General features: G+C 37.8%; 1 protein-coding gene across 2 annotated transcripts in view; it reads right to left on the bottom strand.

The window, feature by feature from the left end:
• PRKAR2B (protein kinase cAMP-dependent type II regulatory subunit beta) overlaps positions 1-16,428 on the bottom strand; it is a 90,296-nt gene that overhangs the window by 61,624 nt on the left and 12,244 nt on the right. For both annotated transcript variants that reach the window (XM_045864884.3, XM_064575409.1), the window contains exon 2: positions 3,559-3,594. In XM_045864884.3, the coding sequence (XP_045720840.1) occupies positions 3,559-3,594 (36 nt within the window). The remainder of the gene's footprint in view (positions 1-3,558; positions 3,595-16,428) is intronic.

Here is a 16,428-nt window from a genome sequence, read left to right as displayed (position 1 = left end):
TTCAAAGATTTATCAAATGACTATGTCTACCACTACCATTACTTTTTAATAATAATTATAAGAATAAATGGTACATTTCCATTATTCCACCAAGAAGAATCTTCCAAAATACTCCAAACTATCAATGTTAATTCTAATTCCATCAAAATTCTAAAAGAGATTATGTGTATTTTATGTTAATTTTATGTATGTTATTTATAATCACATACTAGTTTATGTGATTATAAATAGATTATATGTGACTTCTATGTATTTAAAAATGATATACTGATAAGAAGTGATTACTAAGAGTAGAAATGGGTTTAAAAAAGAACAAAAGTAGTATTTCTTTTGTTCAAAAAAGAATTATGGGGTACTGTTTAAAAATAAGGCTGTGGGTAATCATATTGCATTATATAAATATATGAAATCAATACACCATACACCCGAAACACACACAATGTGATATGTCAACTATAGCTCAATAAAAAATAATTAATAAAATTAAGGTTATGGGGTGCCGTCAGGGAGATACCAAAGATACATTTCATCTGGATTTCAGAAGAGAAGACACCTGACAGTTTCAATCATGTTTTGTAGAACTTACCCAATCTAACACCCACCTGTGTTCGTTGCCATTAAAAATCCCCTACCTGTATGCCTTTCATTCCTGCACCTAGTGGAAAATGAGCTTAGGAAACCCTGAAACCTCTACAGACTCTTGAGATTCTAGGAAATTTGTTTGAAAATGCTAAGTGACACGTCTACTTATAGAAATAAACACTGACAGGTTTGTGGACAGGCACTGAAAACACATGGAGACAGAGTTTACCAGAAACAGTGTGGTGGAAGGTGTAAAAATGATCCCAAATAATGTATTTGTTAAACACTTTCTTAATGTAAACATCCCCTCATCCTCCTGAGCTATAATAAAAGAAAAAGGCATAAAAGGGAGAAATGTTTTGTTTGAATTACTCCAGTTGAAATATTTATTTTTGCAAGATGCAGTAGGAACAGCAAAAGCCAAAACCTCAAAGATTTAGAGAACTCAGGCAGAAGTTTAGAAATACATTGTAACATATTCTTTTCCACTTTCATTCCATCAACAGTGACTGAATACCTAGCACTATACATATTACTGTATATTACATAGCATTCATTGTTGTAATTATTATTAAAAAGTAGATGAATAAGAAACAAACTCTCACATCACATAAACCTCTGGCTTTTACTTGGCTTATTTTTTTCCCCTATATTATAGGTCTTACCTAAGTTTTATAGTTCATTTCTGAAAAGAAAAAAGTATTTCTGAAATAAAACTCCATCAGAAAAAGACATGCTAGGAAATATTGTTAACTATCAAATATGAATTTCTACATTTTAAGTAGACATTTATTATTTTCAGGAAATGATACTTTCAAATAAATTGATGTGTATCTCTACTACTAAATTAAATTCCTTTTAGCCACTAAGTTAACAAAGAGAACTACAGGACTTCCTCCTCAAGATGGCTTAAAACTGTTTCTATATTCTCCTTTGCCAGAAAAGTTTCAGAGAAACTTTTATAAAAAATAAGGAAGTCAAATAAATTATAGACAGGTAAATAATTAATTTTTTAGGTAAATAATTTTCCCATTTCTTTTTTTCTTTCCTCTACCACTGTTCTTTTTATCTAAGGCACTAAATATAATTTTATTTCCCTTACTGGAAAGACTGAAGATGCACATAAAATAATCAAGGTCCAGATTCATTCTCATAATGAATTCCAGTGTGTTATACTCCTAGGGTAACAATTTTTACTCCTTTTAAGGCTTATTGCTAGATATAACAACTCCTGAACTTGATATCACCTTGTTTATTTTTCTTTAAATCAGATTGTTTCCTGTTGTTTTCATTGACATTTCCTATACCTGTCGTTCTAGAGATAAACACAACATCTGACTTTACTGTGGGTTTCTTTGCTGGCATCCCATCTTCTCTACATTTCCAGCCAAGCCTTACCAAGGTACACTGGACACAGATTTAGTGGTGGTGGAGATACTAAAATTATGATGCTTCAAAGGTAACCTACACGCTAGAGCCCGACACATCCACTGATGATAAGTTTATCGTACAACAAACACTAATGCAACTTCCCCAGATATCAATGTCTGACGTCATATAGTTTGAGACAGAAAGGGAGATGATCTACTCTAAGACTCCTACCTATGTGCCTGTGGAAAGAATTTTACACCATGAAGACAAGATATCACACTACGGAGTCTCTCATTGCTCCTCTCTTATTCCCACCACTGCTCACCAAAGACTATATCCCTGCACCACAAACCCATCACACTCTGCGGCTCTACTTTGGGATATCATCTGATAGCCTGCTGACATAAACATGATTCCTCATTCCACAAAAGTCACTGCAATCCACTCTCTGTTTGCAACATTTAAAATAAATATGTCTTCAAAAATAAATAAATAAAATACATATGTCTTCAGATTACAAAAAGCTCAGGAGGATAAAGTAGACACTATCCCAATATAGCACATTTTCTAAGTCCTGGTCTTTTTTCTCTTAGCCCTGGTCACTATATAATAAGAATAAAATTGTACCAGTAACTGATGACAAATTAAAAATAAAACTTAACCTTAAAACACCTTTAATAATACATCACAGATGGAAATGAGGTAATTTTATTAAATAAATTACTCAACTGTATTATATAAACGTCAGAAATGATCTGCTTGAAATGTTTATCTTGTGTTTTTCAACAACAAAAAATTCTAGTGTATTTAAAAGAGAGTAATTTTCTCACATCAAACATAGCAATGCTTCATTTGCCCTCTATCTTCAGAGCAGAAGGCATTCCACAGAAGTAGATTTTCCAAATAGTTTATCCACTTCAAGACCCAAACTCACTTTACTTAAACCACTTTGGACAGAAATGCTCTCAACCATTGCCAGTATTCTCCACCAATGCAGGTGAAACACAGTATTCGTGACTCTGACTCAAGCACCTGTTAGTGGCTAAGGTCTATCACGGTGAATATGCGTTGGATTACCATGCTGTCTTTAAGAGAGCAAGAGCCTCCAGGCCATTAACAAAGGGCCCCACTGAGGAGAAGTTCCTGTACCTACATTTTCAGAGTTCTCCTGTCCCTTATCCTTTGTCCCTCATGCTCATCCCCTGTTCCTTGTCCCTTTTCCTATTGCTCATCCACCACTGTTTCTAGGATGTCCTTCACCCACCTTCTAAATCACTGCTTCTGAACCGTGGCTGATACCTCCGATAACCATGCAGATAATAACTGATCAAGAGCAGAAATAGACAAATTGGGGTGAGAGGCTCCATTTAAAAAGGTGCATCAGCCTCAGTGCACAGTGCAGGTTTAAATCTAGCCACGCAGACGTTAATTCCAATTCTGTCCTTGTTCTTCATTATATCAGATGGGTGGTTTTTGGGGAAAACGACCGACAGATAAATCATTACTCCACAGCAATTATCCTCATCACACCTTGTTGTCCAATACCACTATTACTCAAGAAATGTCACCATTAATAAGCAAAATCCATAATATGGTCTGACTTACCCGAGGCACGCCTTGTGAATCGGTTTATTACAGGAGCTAAAAGAAAAAAAGCAGAATAATATGATTACACATTATTATACACATTACATTAAGTTAAATAGAGAAAAAATACGAACGAATAAGCAATGCAAGAGGAAATATCACAAATATATGAAGACTAGATGTTTAAATTCACCAGTGGCCAAGAAATAGAAATTAAAATCAGTATTTCACCTGTTAAATTAGTCCCCCACAAAACACTTAAATTAAAAAAAAAATCCCAACTTATGTACAGCTACAACTACTGGAGTGGGGACCTATATGAAAATCTATATAGTATCTTTGGAAACAATTTGGCAATCACATCGAGGGCCATAAAAGGTTCTTGGGTCCTCTAATAAAGTAATTCTACTTTTAGAGATTTATCCTACAGAAACACTACTAGAGAAGGAAAAATCAATGTGTTGTGAAAGGAGATTTCAAAATGCGGCAAGCAACCCTAGCTAACAGAGTCTCTTAAATTGGGATCAGGAGGCCCTAAAGGAAGAGGAATTTATTCACGTCCTCGTTGGAAAAACCATCAACTTTTTTAAAAAACCCCTTCAGCCAGCTGCAAGCTCTCAGCTGGGACTTAACTTTCCTTCTCATCAAGACACCTGAGTCATCCTCACTCTTCACTTCAAGAGGAGCCAGAGCAGTTTAACAAAGCTTCACAGCCCCTCCTTTGCATATTAACCCAACCACTCCCAGCTACCTTCTTTTCAATCCCTGTTTTGCACCTAGGACCTGCATGAGAAGGACACCCTCAGCCCTTTGCCGCTACAACCCTGCCCTCTCCTTGGCTTCCTCAGGTCCAGGAACAACCTCAGACTCAGGTTTCTACCTGTATCTGTGCCTCCTGAACTGCAATTCTAATTGCCCCCCAAAAAATGCCTGTTGGCTGAAATTTTCAGTGCATTCTTTCTTGGTCAACAGTGTACTTCCATTTAGCAGCATCATTTTTAAAATAAAAAAAAAAAAAAAAACAGGAAACAAAATGAAAAATGCCCATGTATACTGAAATCATTATTGAGTATATCCTTGCTATTCTCAGATTTAATAGTTATAGCTTTGATCATTTTTGTGCAACCCAGTCAAGGCCTCCAAATCTGTACGCTGAAGGCTGCAATTTCAAGGCGGTGTGCGGAAGTGCATCATCACCCACCTGGGAAGCCTCCCATGGGCCCACTGCCCAGACTCAACTCAGGTCTGCTGTTTCCTCCTGGTTTTGCTTACAGTTATGTCAAGAAGGGAGCTTTTTTTTTTTTTTTTAAGATTTTTTATTTAATTATCTGACAGAGAGAGACACAGTGAGAGAGGGAACACAAGCAGGGGTTGTGGGAGAGGGAGAAGCAGGCTTCCTGCTGAGCAGGGAGCCCGATGCGGGACTCGATCCCAGGACCCTGGGGTTATGACCTGAGCTGAAGGCAGACACTTAACGACTGAGCCACCCAGGCGCCCAAGAAGGGAGCTTTTTAAAAACTTTATTTCTTGAGGTAAGCAGATAAATTTAAGGTTCAAATTACACACAGAAAGGACATCATGTCCACAGTATATTTAGTGGCAGAATGTCATTATACACTATAATACTTCTTAATACTTGATACTTTTAAAACAGTAATTATAAAAATTGTTTACACTACGCAAATAGGTCAAGTTAAAAAGGAAGACGAAGATTTTATCTGCACTGTGGTTATACTACAAGAAAAATGTGGATGCACAGGAACGAGTATTAGAAGAAAACTGTGTCAAATATTTTACATTAATCCTTGCAACCACTGTATTAAATCTCGGCATCTCTGTATTACCGATGAGGACATTTTTACAGTAAAGCTCAGAGATCCTGATTTGCTCTAGATCACAAAGCCACTTTGTGGCAGAGCTGGAGAATTTGAACCTAGACACATCTAGCACCAAAATACTGCCTCACAGAGAACAGAAAGCAAAAATACTGACTCCTGAAGTTACACAATAATAGGTAAATATTTCCTTCTATATTGATTCCCACTGTTATGAAGGATTAATTGGGTGAAGTGAGTCACAAGCCCAATTATTAAAATACTATCGCTTATAGAAAATTATATCTTTCAAAATGCCTGAGATAAAATTATTATTTATATACCAGAATAATTTAGCCATATATTTGCAAAGTGACAAATTATATAAAACCTTGAATCGGGTAAACTGTATGTCATGTATATTCACCACATAAAAGAAAAAAAAAACATCAGTTTTCTTGAACACTTTCAAACCCCCTTTTCACAAGTCCTTCAGAACCTAGTCTGAAGAAAGCCTCCCCAGCAAGCTCCAAGGACAGGGAATGGAGGGGGTGCAAAACACTTCACCACAAGAAGGCAGACGAGGTAGTGCAGGCTGACAAAGGCAGAGGAAGACAGAAAACCTATCAGCCTTGGAGAAAAATTAGAGCAGACGTTCTCCTCCTGCCCTCTCCAGCCTCTCGAGACAATGAAATCACAGCACGAGGAGCTTCTGATCTGAAATGTTCGGAAGTGTTTGTTCTCTTGGGATCCCTTACGTTTCCAAGTCTTTCTGACATGTATAAGACAAAGATTTTCAACACAAGTGCCATCACCATCTCGAAGGTGTATTCTGATTTTGTGGGGGGCAATCTTTTCAATTGTCACAATAATTCTGAGGACGTTGCTGGCATCTGGGAAGTCCCGAATCCCACTACTGTATCCTGCACTGCTTTCAAATATCCCACTGGACATCTGGACACTCAAGGTGGCAAAAAAGTCAGTTTATAACCATCAGATCCTAGATCCTAACAGTGTTTATATATAAACACAGTTATTTTACACAGTTTTACATTAGATTTTCCACAGCACAGCTACAATATAAATCCAAGGAATTTTGGGTGGGGGGGTTGTATTTTGTTTTGTTTGGAATTTTACTAATAGATATTCATCATTTCAAAAAATCAGGTCATTGCTGCAAAGCCACTTAAGGTGTCTGACTCACCAGTACAATACACTTGATTGGATGGCATTTGCAGCTTTTATATTCTTAGTGACTCCACATGGAAGCGGGACAATTGTAACTACATTATGTCTTCCATGAACATACTGAAGTACACACCTGCTGATATACTGATCTAAAGCAAATCAGGATCTCTGAGCTTTACTGTAAAAATGTCCTCACTTTACTGACTATAAATTACTTTCCTTTATGCCTCCTTTATATTTTTGCTAGAACTTGTCTCAATTTTTAAACTGTGGGTAGACGAGTTATATGACCATCATTTCCATCTCCCCGTAGTGAATGGGGTGTGGGGTCGGGCAGTTAAGGAGAGGGGCGCACCAGGCAAGTAGTGCAGTAGTCAAGATAAACACTGGGTTTTGTTTTTGTTTTAAATGTTATTATTTATTTGACAGAGAGAGAGAGCACAAGCAGGAGGAGTGGCAGGCAGAGGGAGAAGCAGACTCCCAGTCGAGCAAGGAGCCCAGTGCGGGGCTGGATCCCAGGACCCTGGGATCATGACCTGAGCCGAAGGCAGATGCTTAACCAACTGAGCCACCCAGGTGTCCCGGTTAACACTGGGTTTTGACAACAATTACCAAGAACTTCATCCCTTATATCCACATCCCTCCATGCCCACTTGCAGGGATGGAGCACAAGTGTTCCCTGCACAAACTTTTGGCAAGCTAACTGTAACCTCCACAATTTCTCTAGATTATTTCAGTCTAGCTACCGAAACGGGGAAGAAGGTTGCGATTCAGGGTGGAAGCCTTGCTGCGAAGAAAGCCATGGACATCTGGCTCCAGTGTGCATGCCACTCTGTCTCTCAGGAACTAAGTGCAGAGAACGGGAGCAGGACGAAGGCGAGGAAGGACACTGCTGACATTCTGAGCCCCTGACAGCGAGGGCTGCCACACGGCAGGGCCACCAACTGGAGTCAGGGGGCCAGGGAATGGATGGTGTCACACTGACTTAAATTCTCAACTTTTAAAATATGAAAAGAAGACCTGTCTGCCTCCTTTAGGAAAGAATTTTAAAAGAACTTCAGAAAAGAACTTAAAAAACCCCACAAAAAACAAAAAAAAACCTGAAGAACTTAAAAAAGAAAAAAATCTTTGAAGGTGCCTGTAAGCTACAAATTCCTATTCAAATGTGAGAGACAGGTTTATTTATTGTGAGCTAATATGATCAATTTTAATATTACCACTTTCAAAATATACTATGTAAAAAGCAGTATAAACTCACAAAAACAAAAAGGTTAACAGATGATGTTTTCAAACGTGACAAGCCAAATTTAGTTTTCCCAGACTCTCAGTTTCCACCTTCAGATGTTCCTATCCTGTGGGTATTCTGTGTGTATTTACCTACGCGCACGCACACACACACGCACGCACACACACACACACACACACTACTGGAGACTAGGAGAATACAGAACTAAAAAAATAGGAAATGTATTATCTGCCTGAAAAAACAAGCAAATATGATTTAAGAATATACTAAACTCCTAACATTTTTGGAGATCTTAGTGAATCCTCAAGGAAAAATACAGAAATATTTATACAGGTTTGACTTTCTCCCAAATGCCATCCCAGGGGAATACTGAGAGTCCTGTGTTTCTCTGAATAGCTACGTGCTTGTCTAACCAGTGATCCCCTCCATTCCCAAACTATATCCCACCAGATTAGTCTTAACTCCTCTGCTCCCAGGAGACCCAGAAGTATAACTGATTCAAGCCTTCTTTCATCTCAGAGTGTCCTTACAAGAAAAATCCTCCATGATATGACGTAAACTGAATGAGCCTCTCTATTCCTGGCAGTGAAAAGAGCTTCCCACACCTGTGACTCAAGCCCCCACTGGTACCAGCAGGACCTACTTATCTTCTCACCTCTTTATGCCTGGCAGACAAGAAACACTAAGTGAACACCTCAGCATGAATCAACAAAGCAAGTCTCCTCGTCCCAGTCATTTTACTTGCTCTACTGAGTGTGGATGTGGGGCCCTGAACAGGTAAAAGTCCTTGTCCCTGAAGAGCTTGACCAAGTCCTGTCATATTTCCAAATACAATGACTGAAGGGCTTACACCATGCCAAAAAGCTACCTAACCAAAAAATTCAGGTAAATTAGAAATTCCATAGAAGACTAAAACAACTTAAATTCTATAAAAATAAAAGCAGGGTCCCCTCCCTCCCTCTTCAGCAGCTTTGTTTTGTTTTGTTTATAAAGATTTTATTTGAGGGAGAGAGACAGCGAGACAGAGTACAAGCTGGGAGGAGAGGGAGAAACAGGCTCCCCGCTGAGTAGGGAACCCCATGTGGGGCTCCGTCAATCCCAGGACCCCAGGATCATGACCTGAGCCAAAGGCAGCTGCTTAACTGACTGAGCCACCCAGGTGCCCCTCTTCAAGCTTTGTACTATCACTCAATAAACTTTGCTTTGCTGCCCACCAAACAAACAAACAAAAAAAACAAAAGCAGTCAATTGAAAGCGTGATCCAATGAGTTTGGTCTTCAAAAAAGCAAACCAGGAAAATTAATAAGTCAGGAAATGACAGATGTTGGCGGGGATGCGGAGAAAGGGGAACCCTCCTACACTGTTGGTGGGAATGCAAGCTGGTGCAGCCACTCTGGAAAACAGTATGGAGGTTCCTCAAAAAGTTGAAAATAAAGCTACCCTATGACCCAGCAATTGCACTACTAGGTATTTACCCCAAAGATAAAAATGTAGGGATCCGAAGGGATACGTGCAGCCCAATGTTTATAGTAGCAACGTCCACATTAGCCAAACTATGGAAAGAACCTACATGGCCATCAACAGATGAATGTATATACACACACACACACACACACACAGGAATATTATGCAGCCATCAAAAAATGAAATCTTGCCATTTGCAATGACGCGGATGGAACTAGAGGGTATGCTAAGCAAAATAAATCAATCAGAGAAAGACAATTATCATATGATCTCACTGATATGTGGAATTCAATAAAACAGGATCATAGGGGAAGGGAGGGAAATGGGTGATGGACATTGGGGAGGGTATGTACTATGGTGAGCACTGTGAATTGTGTAAGACTGATGAATCACCGACCTGTGCCCCTGAAACAAATAATACATTATATGTTAATAAAAAATTTAAAAATTAAGTTTGAAAAAAATAATAAAGTTACTTCTGGTTTCCTTCAAAAAAAAAAAAAAGCAAGCCAGGTTGATAGCAGTGCATATAGTTTGCATCTCTGAGCATAATACTGGGAAAGAAGCTCCAAGTTAAAGAAATAAGAGCCCTGGGCGCCTGGGTGGCTCAGTCGGTTGAGCGATTGCCTTCGGCTCAGGTCATGATCCCAGGGTCCTGGGATCGAGTCCCGCATCGGGCTCCCTGCTCTGCGGGGAGCCTGCTTCTCCCTCTCCCACTCCCCCTGCTTGTGTTCCCTTTCTCACTGTGTCTCTCTCTGTCAAATAAATAAATAAAATCTTTAAAAAAAAAAAAAAAGAAAAGAAAAGAAATAAGAGCCCTAAGTTGTGTCTTTGGTCACTAAACACACACACACACACACAATCACCCTGTCTATACTGGAGCACATCAGTGAAATGGACCTTTTGCAGAAGGGAGATGTACACAATAATCTTGGAGTTGACCAAATAATTAGCATCCCTATTTTCCTATTAGTTGCCTTTTCTAGCAGTCAACACTTTCTGAATCTGTTAACTGTCTAAATAAAAGATTCTAGAAATTATGTAAATTGAGACCATGTTAGCTAATTATTTTTGACACAGTAAACACTTAGCTCAGAATGAATTAAATTCTTTTATGCTTGTGTTTTGAAAATTAAAAGTGAAGTAAGCTTCACCCCTGAACCAAGGAAGAATTAACTTTTTAAAAGACGGACAGCAAAAAAAGCAAATAAACAACAAAGCCTGAAATATTTTGCTCATTAACCTAACAAGCACCTTTTCAAACTTTCTTATACATATTTAATTCCTGACACTGAAAAGGACCACTTATTTTCTATATGTTTTTGTTAAAGGATGAGGAGCTTTGACCATCTTCATAAGTAATCAGAGATACTTTAGTTGTGCTGTCCTTGTGAGCCTCTGAGTTTGTTTCCAGATGGATGCATGGTGCCCAAGAATCCACTGGGATTCGGCTCCTAGAGGGGCTGCTGGGGACTAGACAGAACTACAGTTGGAGGGTACTCTCCAGAGCATCCCAGTCTTGGTCCTGAGGAGACACAGATTATAAGCCATGTACCCTCAAAGTACTTGTGATCAGACATAATGGGAATTGTGGGAGAGGCAGGCATTTGGGGAACCAGTTTTCTTCTTCCTTTCTGATTATACAGCATGAGGTCAGGTGTCCAACCCACCTAGACATAGGGAACATGGCTGGAGGCTGACATAGTCAGATAAAATACAGACACTCGAGCTTTTAGAAAGTACCAGAGCTTGCAGGACCACTAAAAAGATACACATTTTCGTTCTTTCTATTCATAAACCAAACTCCTCAAAATATAACTGATATTTTAAAATACCAATAAAATATTATTACACTAGGAAAAAACCACACCTACTTGCTTTTGCTTATGAATGAACTTGATTCTCAACTTTTTAATTCATGAGAACTTTACTCAAAATGCCCTCTAAGGAACAGAAAAAATAGTCTCAGCTAGGAGAGTCCTAAGGTTGCTAAACTTAAAGAACGACACAGAGAGTGGATGTAGTAACAATGCTGAGAGAAAGAATCCCAAATACTTTCAGGATTCTAAAATGTGAGCTCAGGAGAGAAGTAAGATATAAGAAGGGCCACTGTCAAAACTACATAAATTCAATCTCTGTTTCTGTGCATATTGAAATGGTCCCTCTTCTTACAGCTTTTTTTTTTTTTTTTTTTTTTGGAGCAAGAGTGCACATGTGCAAGAGGGAGGCGAGGAGGGGGAGGAGGAGGAGAAGGAGGAAGAGGATACAATCCCTAGCAGGCTCTATACCCAGCCGGAACCCTTACACAGGGCTCAATCTCACCACCCTGAGATCATGACCTGAGCTGAAATCAAGATTGGGATGCTCCACCAACTGAGCCACCCAAGTGCCCCTGAAACGGTCTCTTCTAAACATACGTGGTCGAATATGTACAAAGGGCATATTTTTGGAGACAGAATGGTCTGTTGGTAAGAGTGAACAATCCAGACTGGACTACTACTAATATCAAGAAAGCCCAAAGTTACAAGAGTTCTAAGTGTCACACATTCATAAAGTCACAACAAAACAGACTCAGAAAAAGGTAATTAAGAAAAATATAAGGGCTTTGAAATGGAGACCAACCAAGAAAATAATCTGGGGATATAATTAAGGTTGGTCTAATCATAAAGGTACAGTTATAGAAAATACCTACATTCAAACGCTCTCCATCGCTTCACAGAATGAAGATGTTCCTGCTATCCTAGTCTCAGCTCAGATGCCTCCTCCGAAGCCTCTCTGTGAACACCCAGTTGAGAGGAGCTCCCTCCAGTTCCCCTGAAGAGCTCCTCCTAGGGACACTTGGGTGGCTCAAATTGGTTAAGCATCTGCCTTTGGCTCAAGTCATGATCTCAGGGTCTTGGGATGGAGCCCCAGAAATCCGGTTCTCTGCTCAGTGGGGAGTCTGCTTCTCCCTCTCCCCTTCCTCACCCCCAACTTGTGCTCCCTTTCTCTCTCAAATAAAATCTTAAACAAACAAACAAAAAAGAGTTCCTCCCAGAGCTATAAGTGCTATCTCAAGGGATTTAGGGTATTATGTTTATTGTCAGCTTCCCTGCCCCGATCTGTAAGCTCTGTGAGGGCGGGGTCCTTCCTTGTCTGTCTGCTTCACTACTGTATCCCCAGCGTCTAGAACACTGCTTGAAATACATTAGGTTCAACAAATACTGAATGAATAGTGCCAATAGAAATTAATACCATAGTGGTGCTCCCTGACAGCGATTATATGGACAAATGTAAGTGATATTCACACAAGTATTAAATTCGTGAAACCTGTAAATTAAAATACAGTATTGGGTGAAAATATAAAATAGACTTAAAAACAGTAGAGCTTAACTAACCTTTGGTTTTTTGTACAAGGAGCAAAAAGCAATCTCATTTATGCCTCATTATTATGAAAATGTAACCCAGATGTTAATGTCCAACAGAAATAATGAAAAATTTCACAAGACAATTAGTGTAGAAAACAATGGTAATTTTTACTTAAAATATGGAAAAGAGGACTTCAAGAGATCCATGTTTCCATTTTTTTAAAAAATCAAGGTGAATGTGACATACAATGAAATGCACAATATGAAGGATTTTGACAAATGTACACATTTATGTAACCAACACTCCAGGCAAGACATAAACATTTTGCCTGTCTGGCTCAGTCAGTAGAATGTGCAACTCTTAATCTTGGGGTTGTAAATTCAAGCCCCACATTGGGTGCGCAGATTATTTAAAAATAAAATCTTTAAAAAAAGATATAAACATTTACAGCACCCTGAGAAGGTGCCATAAGCCACCTTACAGAGTCAATCCCCACTATCCCATAGGAAGCTACTATTAGGATCTCTATCACCATATTTAGCTTTGCCTTTCTTTGAATTTCATATAAATGTGAGATTCATTCTAGCTGTTCAGAGGATCAATAGTTTCTTTTTTATTGCTGAGGGTATTCCATTGCATAAATACATCACAATTTGTTTACCCATTCTCTTGTTGATGGGCATTTGGGTTGTTTCCAGTTTGGGTTATTTTGAATAAAGTGTCTATAAATATTTATATACAAGCCTTTTTGTGAACATATGTGTTTATTTCTCTTGAGTAAATGCCTAGAGTGGGATTGCTGGGTCATAGGTGGGAAATGTTTAACTTCATAAAAACCCACAGTTTTCCTAAGCGTTTGTACCATTTTACACTCTCGCAGCAATATATGAGAGTTCTAGTTACTCCATATCTTTGACAACATAGGGAATGTCTTCTTATTTTAGCCATTCTTGTGTGTGTTGAATGGTGTATCCTTGTGGTTTTCACTTTCATATCCTTGATTAACTAAAAATACCGAGCACCATCCCATGTGCTTACTGGCCATTCTGATGTCTTTTCCATTGAACTAGTCAAGTCTCTTACTCAGTTTGATTGGAATTTCATTATTGAGTTTTAACAGTTCCTTTTATATATTATCAGTAATGACATAATAGAATACATAACAGAAAGAAATCCTAGTTGTAAGAACAAAAATGAAATAAAACCAAGAAAAGATAGGAAAAACCTTTACGGAGAAAATTAAAGGAAGACTGAATAAATGGAGATATATCATGTTCACAGATAATTTAAGACTCAATGTCATTAAAATGTCTTTTCTCTCCAAATTTGTTTATAAATCAAGTATAATTCCAATAAAACTGCCAATAAAGTTTTCACAAAATTTAAAAAGCTTATCCTAAAAGATCTATGGAATAAAAAAAACCTATGAATAAGCAATTCTGAAAAAAAATAAGGTGAGAGTTACCCTCCTTACCATATACCAAGACCATATAAAGTCGTATTAATCTTAATTAGGTAAAGAGGTATTGATGAAGGATAGAAAAAAACAACAGAACAGACTAGAGATGTTAAGTACATTCACAAAGTATATATGGAAATTTGATATTTAAAAATCAGTGGGGAAAAAAGTCAATAAATGATGCATATTTTAAAAAATAAAATGAAATTCCCCTTTCAAACCATACACAGAAATGTATTATCAATGGATTAAAATCTTAAATATGAAACTCAACTTAAAATTTAGAAATTAAGAAACTTAAAATTACGAAATTCTGATGAAAAGACAACCCAAGACTGGAAGAAGATTTTCCCAATGCATGTTACCAACAAAGGATTAATAACCAGAATATTAGTAAGAGGAAAGAAAAAGAAAGGAGGGAAGGAAAGAAATCCTCCTACAAATCAGTAAGAAAAACACCATCAGTTAGATAAGAAAAATGGCACAGAACAAACAAATTTTCCACAGAAGACAAACTACAATTATGGTCAATGAACATAAAAAGATGCTCAGTGTTACTAGTAATCAGGAACTAGCAAATTCAATTCACCATGAGCTTCTATCTAACATGCATCCTCTTGGCAAAGTTTGTTAAAATCTGACCATAGCAAATGTTAGCGTGGAAAACCAGGAACTCCTACACTCTGCTGAGAAGTGAAGTAGTTTAACAACTTAACGGAGCAAAATGGCAGCATGAGGCGTATGTTACAGCTCTGCACCCCCTACAACCAGCCTTTCCTCGCTGAGGTGTTTATCCTAGAGTAGCAGTTCTCAAATTTTTTAGTCTCAAAACCTCTGTCCACTCTTAAAAATTATTTGCTTTTATGAGTCATATTCATTGCTATTTGTCATACTAGAAATTAAAATTGATAAATTTAAACAGTATTTCATTTAAAACTACCAACAGCAAAACAATACCTGGTATTATAAATAACATTTTTTTAGGGAAGATCACTATATTTTCCAAAACAAGCAAAATTTAGTAAAAAGAATGACTTTGTTTTACATTTTTGCAAATCCAATATAAATGGAAGAAAATTGGGTTCTCATATCTGCTGCTACTTTCAGATGTTACAATATCATGTATCATGTACCCTCTGAAAAACACTACTATACACACTTATGACAGAATGAGAAGGGGGAAAAGGCAAAGAACATTGTTGTTGTTGTTACAGTTTTCACCCTAGAGACTCCCTGAAAAAGTCTAGGGTTGGGAGGGAATGATCCTTCAAGGGGTCCCCAGACCACACTTTGAAAACCACCTTTCAAATTCTAGTACATATGCATAACACACACACACACAATATTCGCTACAGACTGTAATTTGTTTCCAACAAATTGGAAATACCCAAAGTATTTATCAAAGAGTAGATAAAGCTTCTATTTATACAAAGGTATACTACACAGCAGTCTAAAATAAATGAACTAAAGCTACATGAATCAATGGAACATCATCTCAAAAACTATTCTCAAAAATAAAGTGGAAAATTGTAACTTACATAAATGAAACTTTTATGACACAATTCATACAAACTTTGAAAATATGCAAAATAGGGGCACCTGGGTGGCTCAGTCAGTTAAGCATCTGACGCTTGATTTCGGCTCAGGTCATGATCTCAGGGTCTTGAGATTAAGCCCCACGATGGCTCCATGCTGGATGTGGAGCCTACTTGGGATTCTCTTCGTCTCCCTCTGCCCCTCCCCAACCCTTGTGTGCACACGCTCTCTCTCTCTCTCTCTCTCTCTCTCAAAAAGACTAAAATAAAACATTAAAAAATGTTAAAATTTGTAAAAGCTAGGAGATGACTTACGTGTTCCTTACTTAGTCTCTGTTCCTCTCTGTATAATGGAAATGTCTCACAATAAACAAAAGGAAAAAATGTTCTGCTCTACTTAGTGTTGGCAGATAAAAATCTCTCAAATATGCTCTGACACTATCAGATTAATTCACATTGTATTTTTTTTAACTTTATGATCTTTGACATATAAAAACTGTAAATATTTAAGATGTACAACTTGATGTTTTGATATATATGTTTTGAAAAGATCACCCCAGTCAAGCTAAATAACTTCTCCATCACCTCCACGTAGTTACCTTGTGTATGTGTGTGTGTGTGTGAACATTTAATTTAACCCCTATCCTCTGAGCCAATTTCAAGTATATGATATAGTATCAGTAGCTAGGAGGATGCCGTACAGAAGATCTCCAGAACTCTTTCATCTTGTGTTAACTGAAACTTTGTACCCTTTTGATGCTAAACGTACTCTTAAAATATTTTTCACAGAACACTCTTTTTACAAATGGGTTTTGATTAGAATTCAAACACTGA

This window comes from Mirounga angustirostris, unplaced genomic scaffold (genome assembly GCF_029215605.1).
Source record: "Mirounga angustirostris isolate CCGP_5_RB_7025 unplaced genomic scaffold, mMirAng1.0.hap1 SCAF_12, whole genome shotgun sequence".
NCBI lineage: Eukaryota > Metazoa > Chordata > Mammalia > Carnivora > Phocidae > Mirounga > Mirounga angustirostris.
This window is presented reverse-complemented; position numbering and strand designations above follow the sequence as displayed.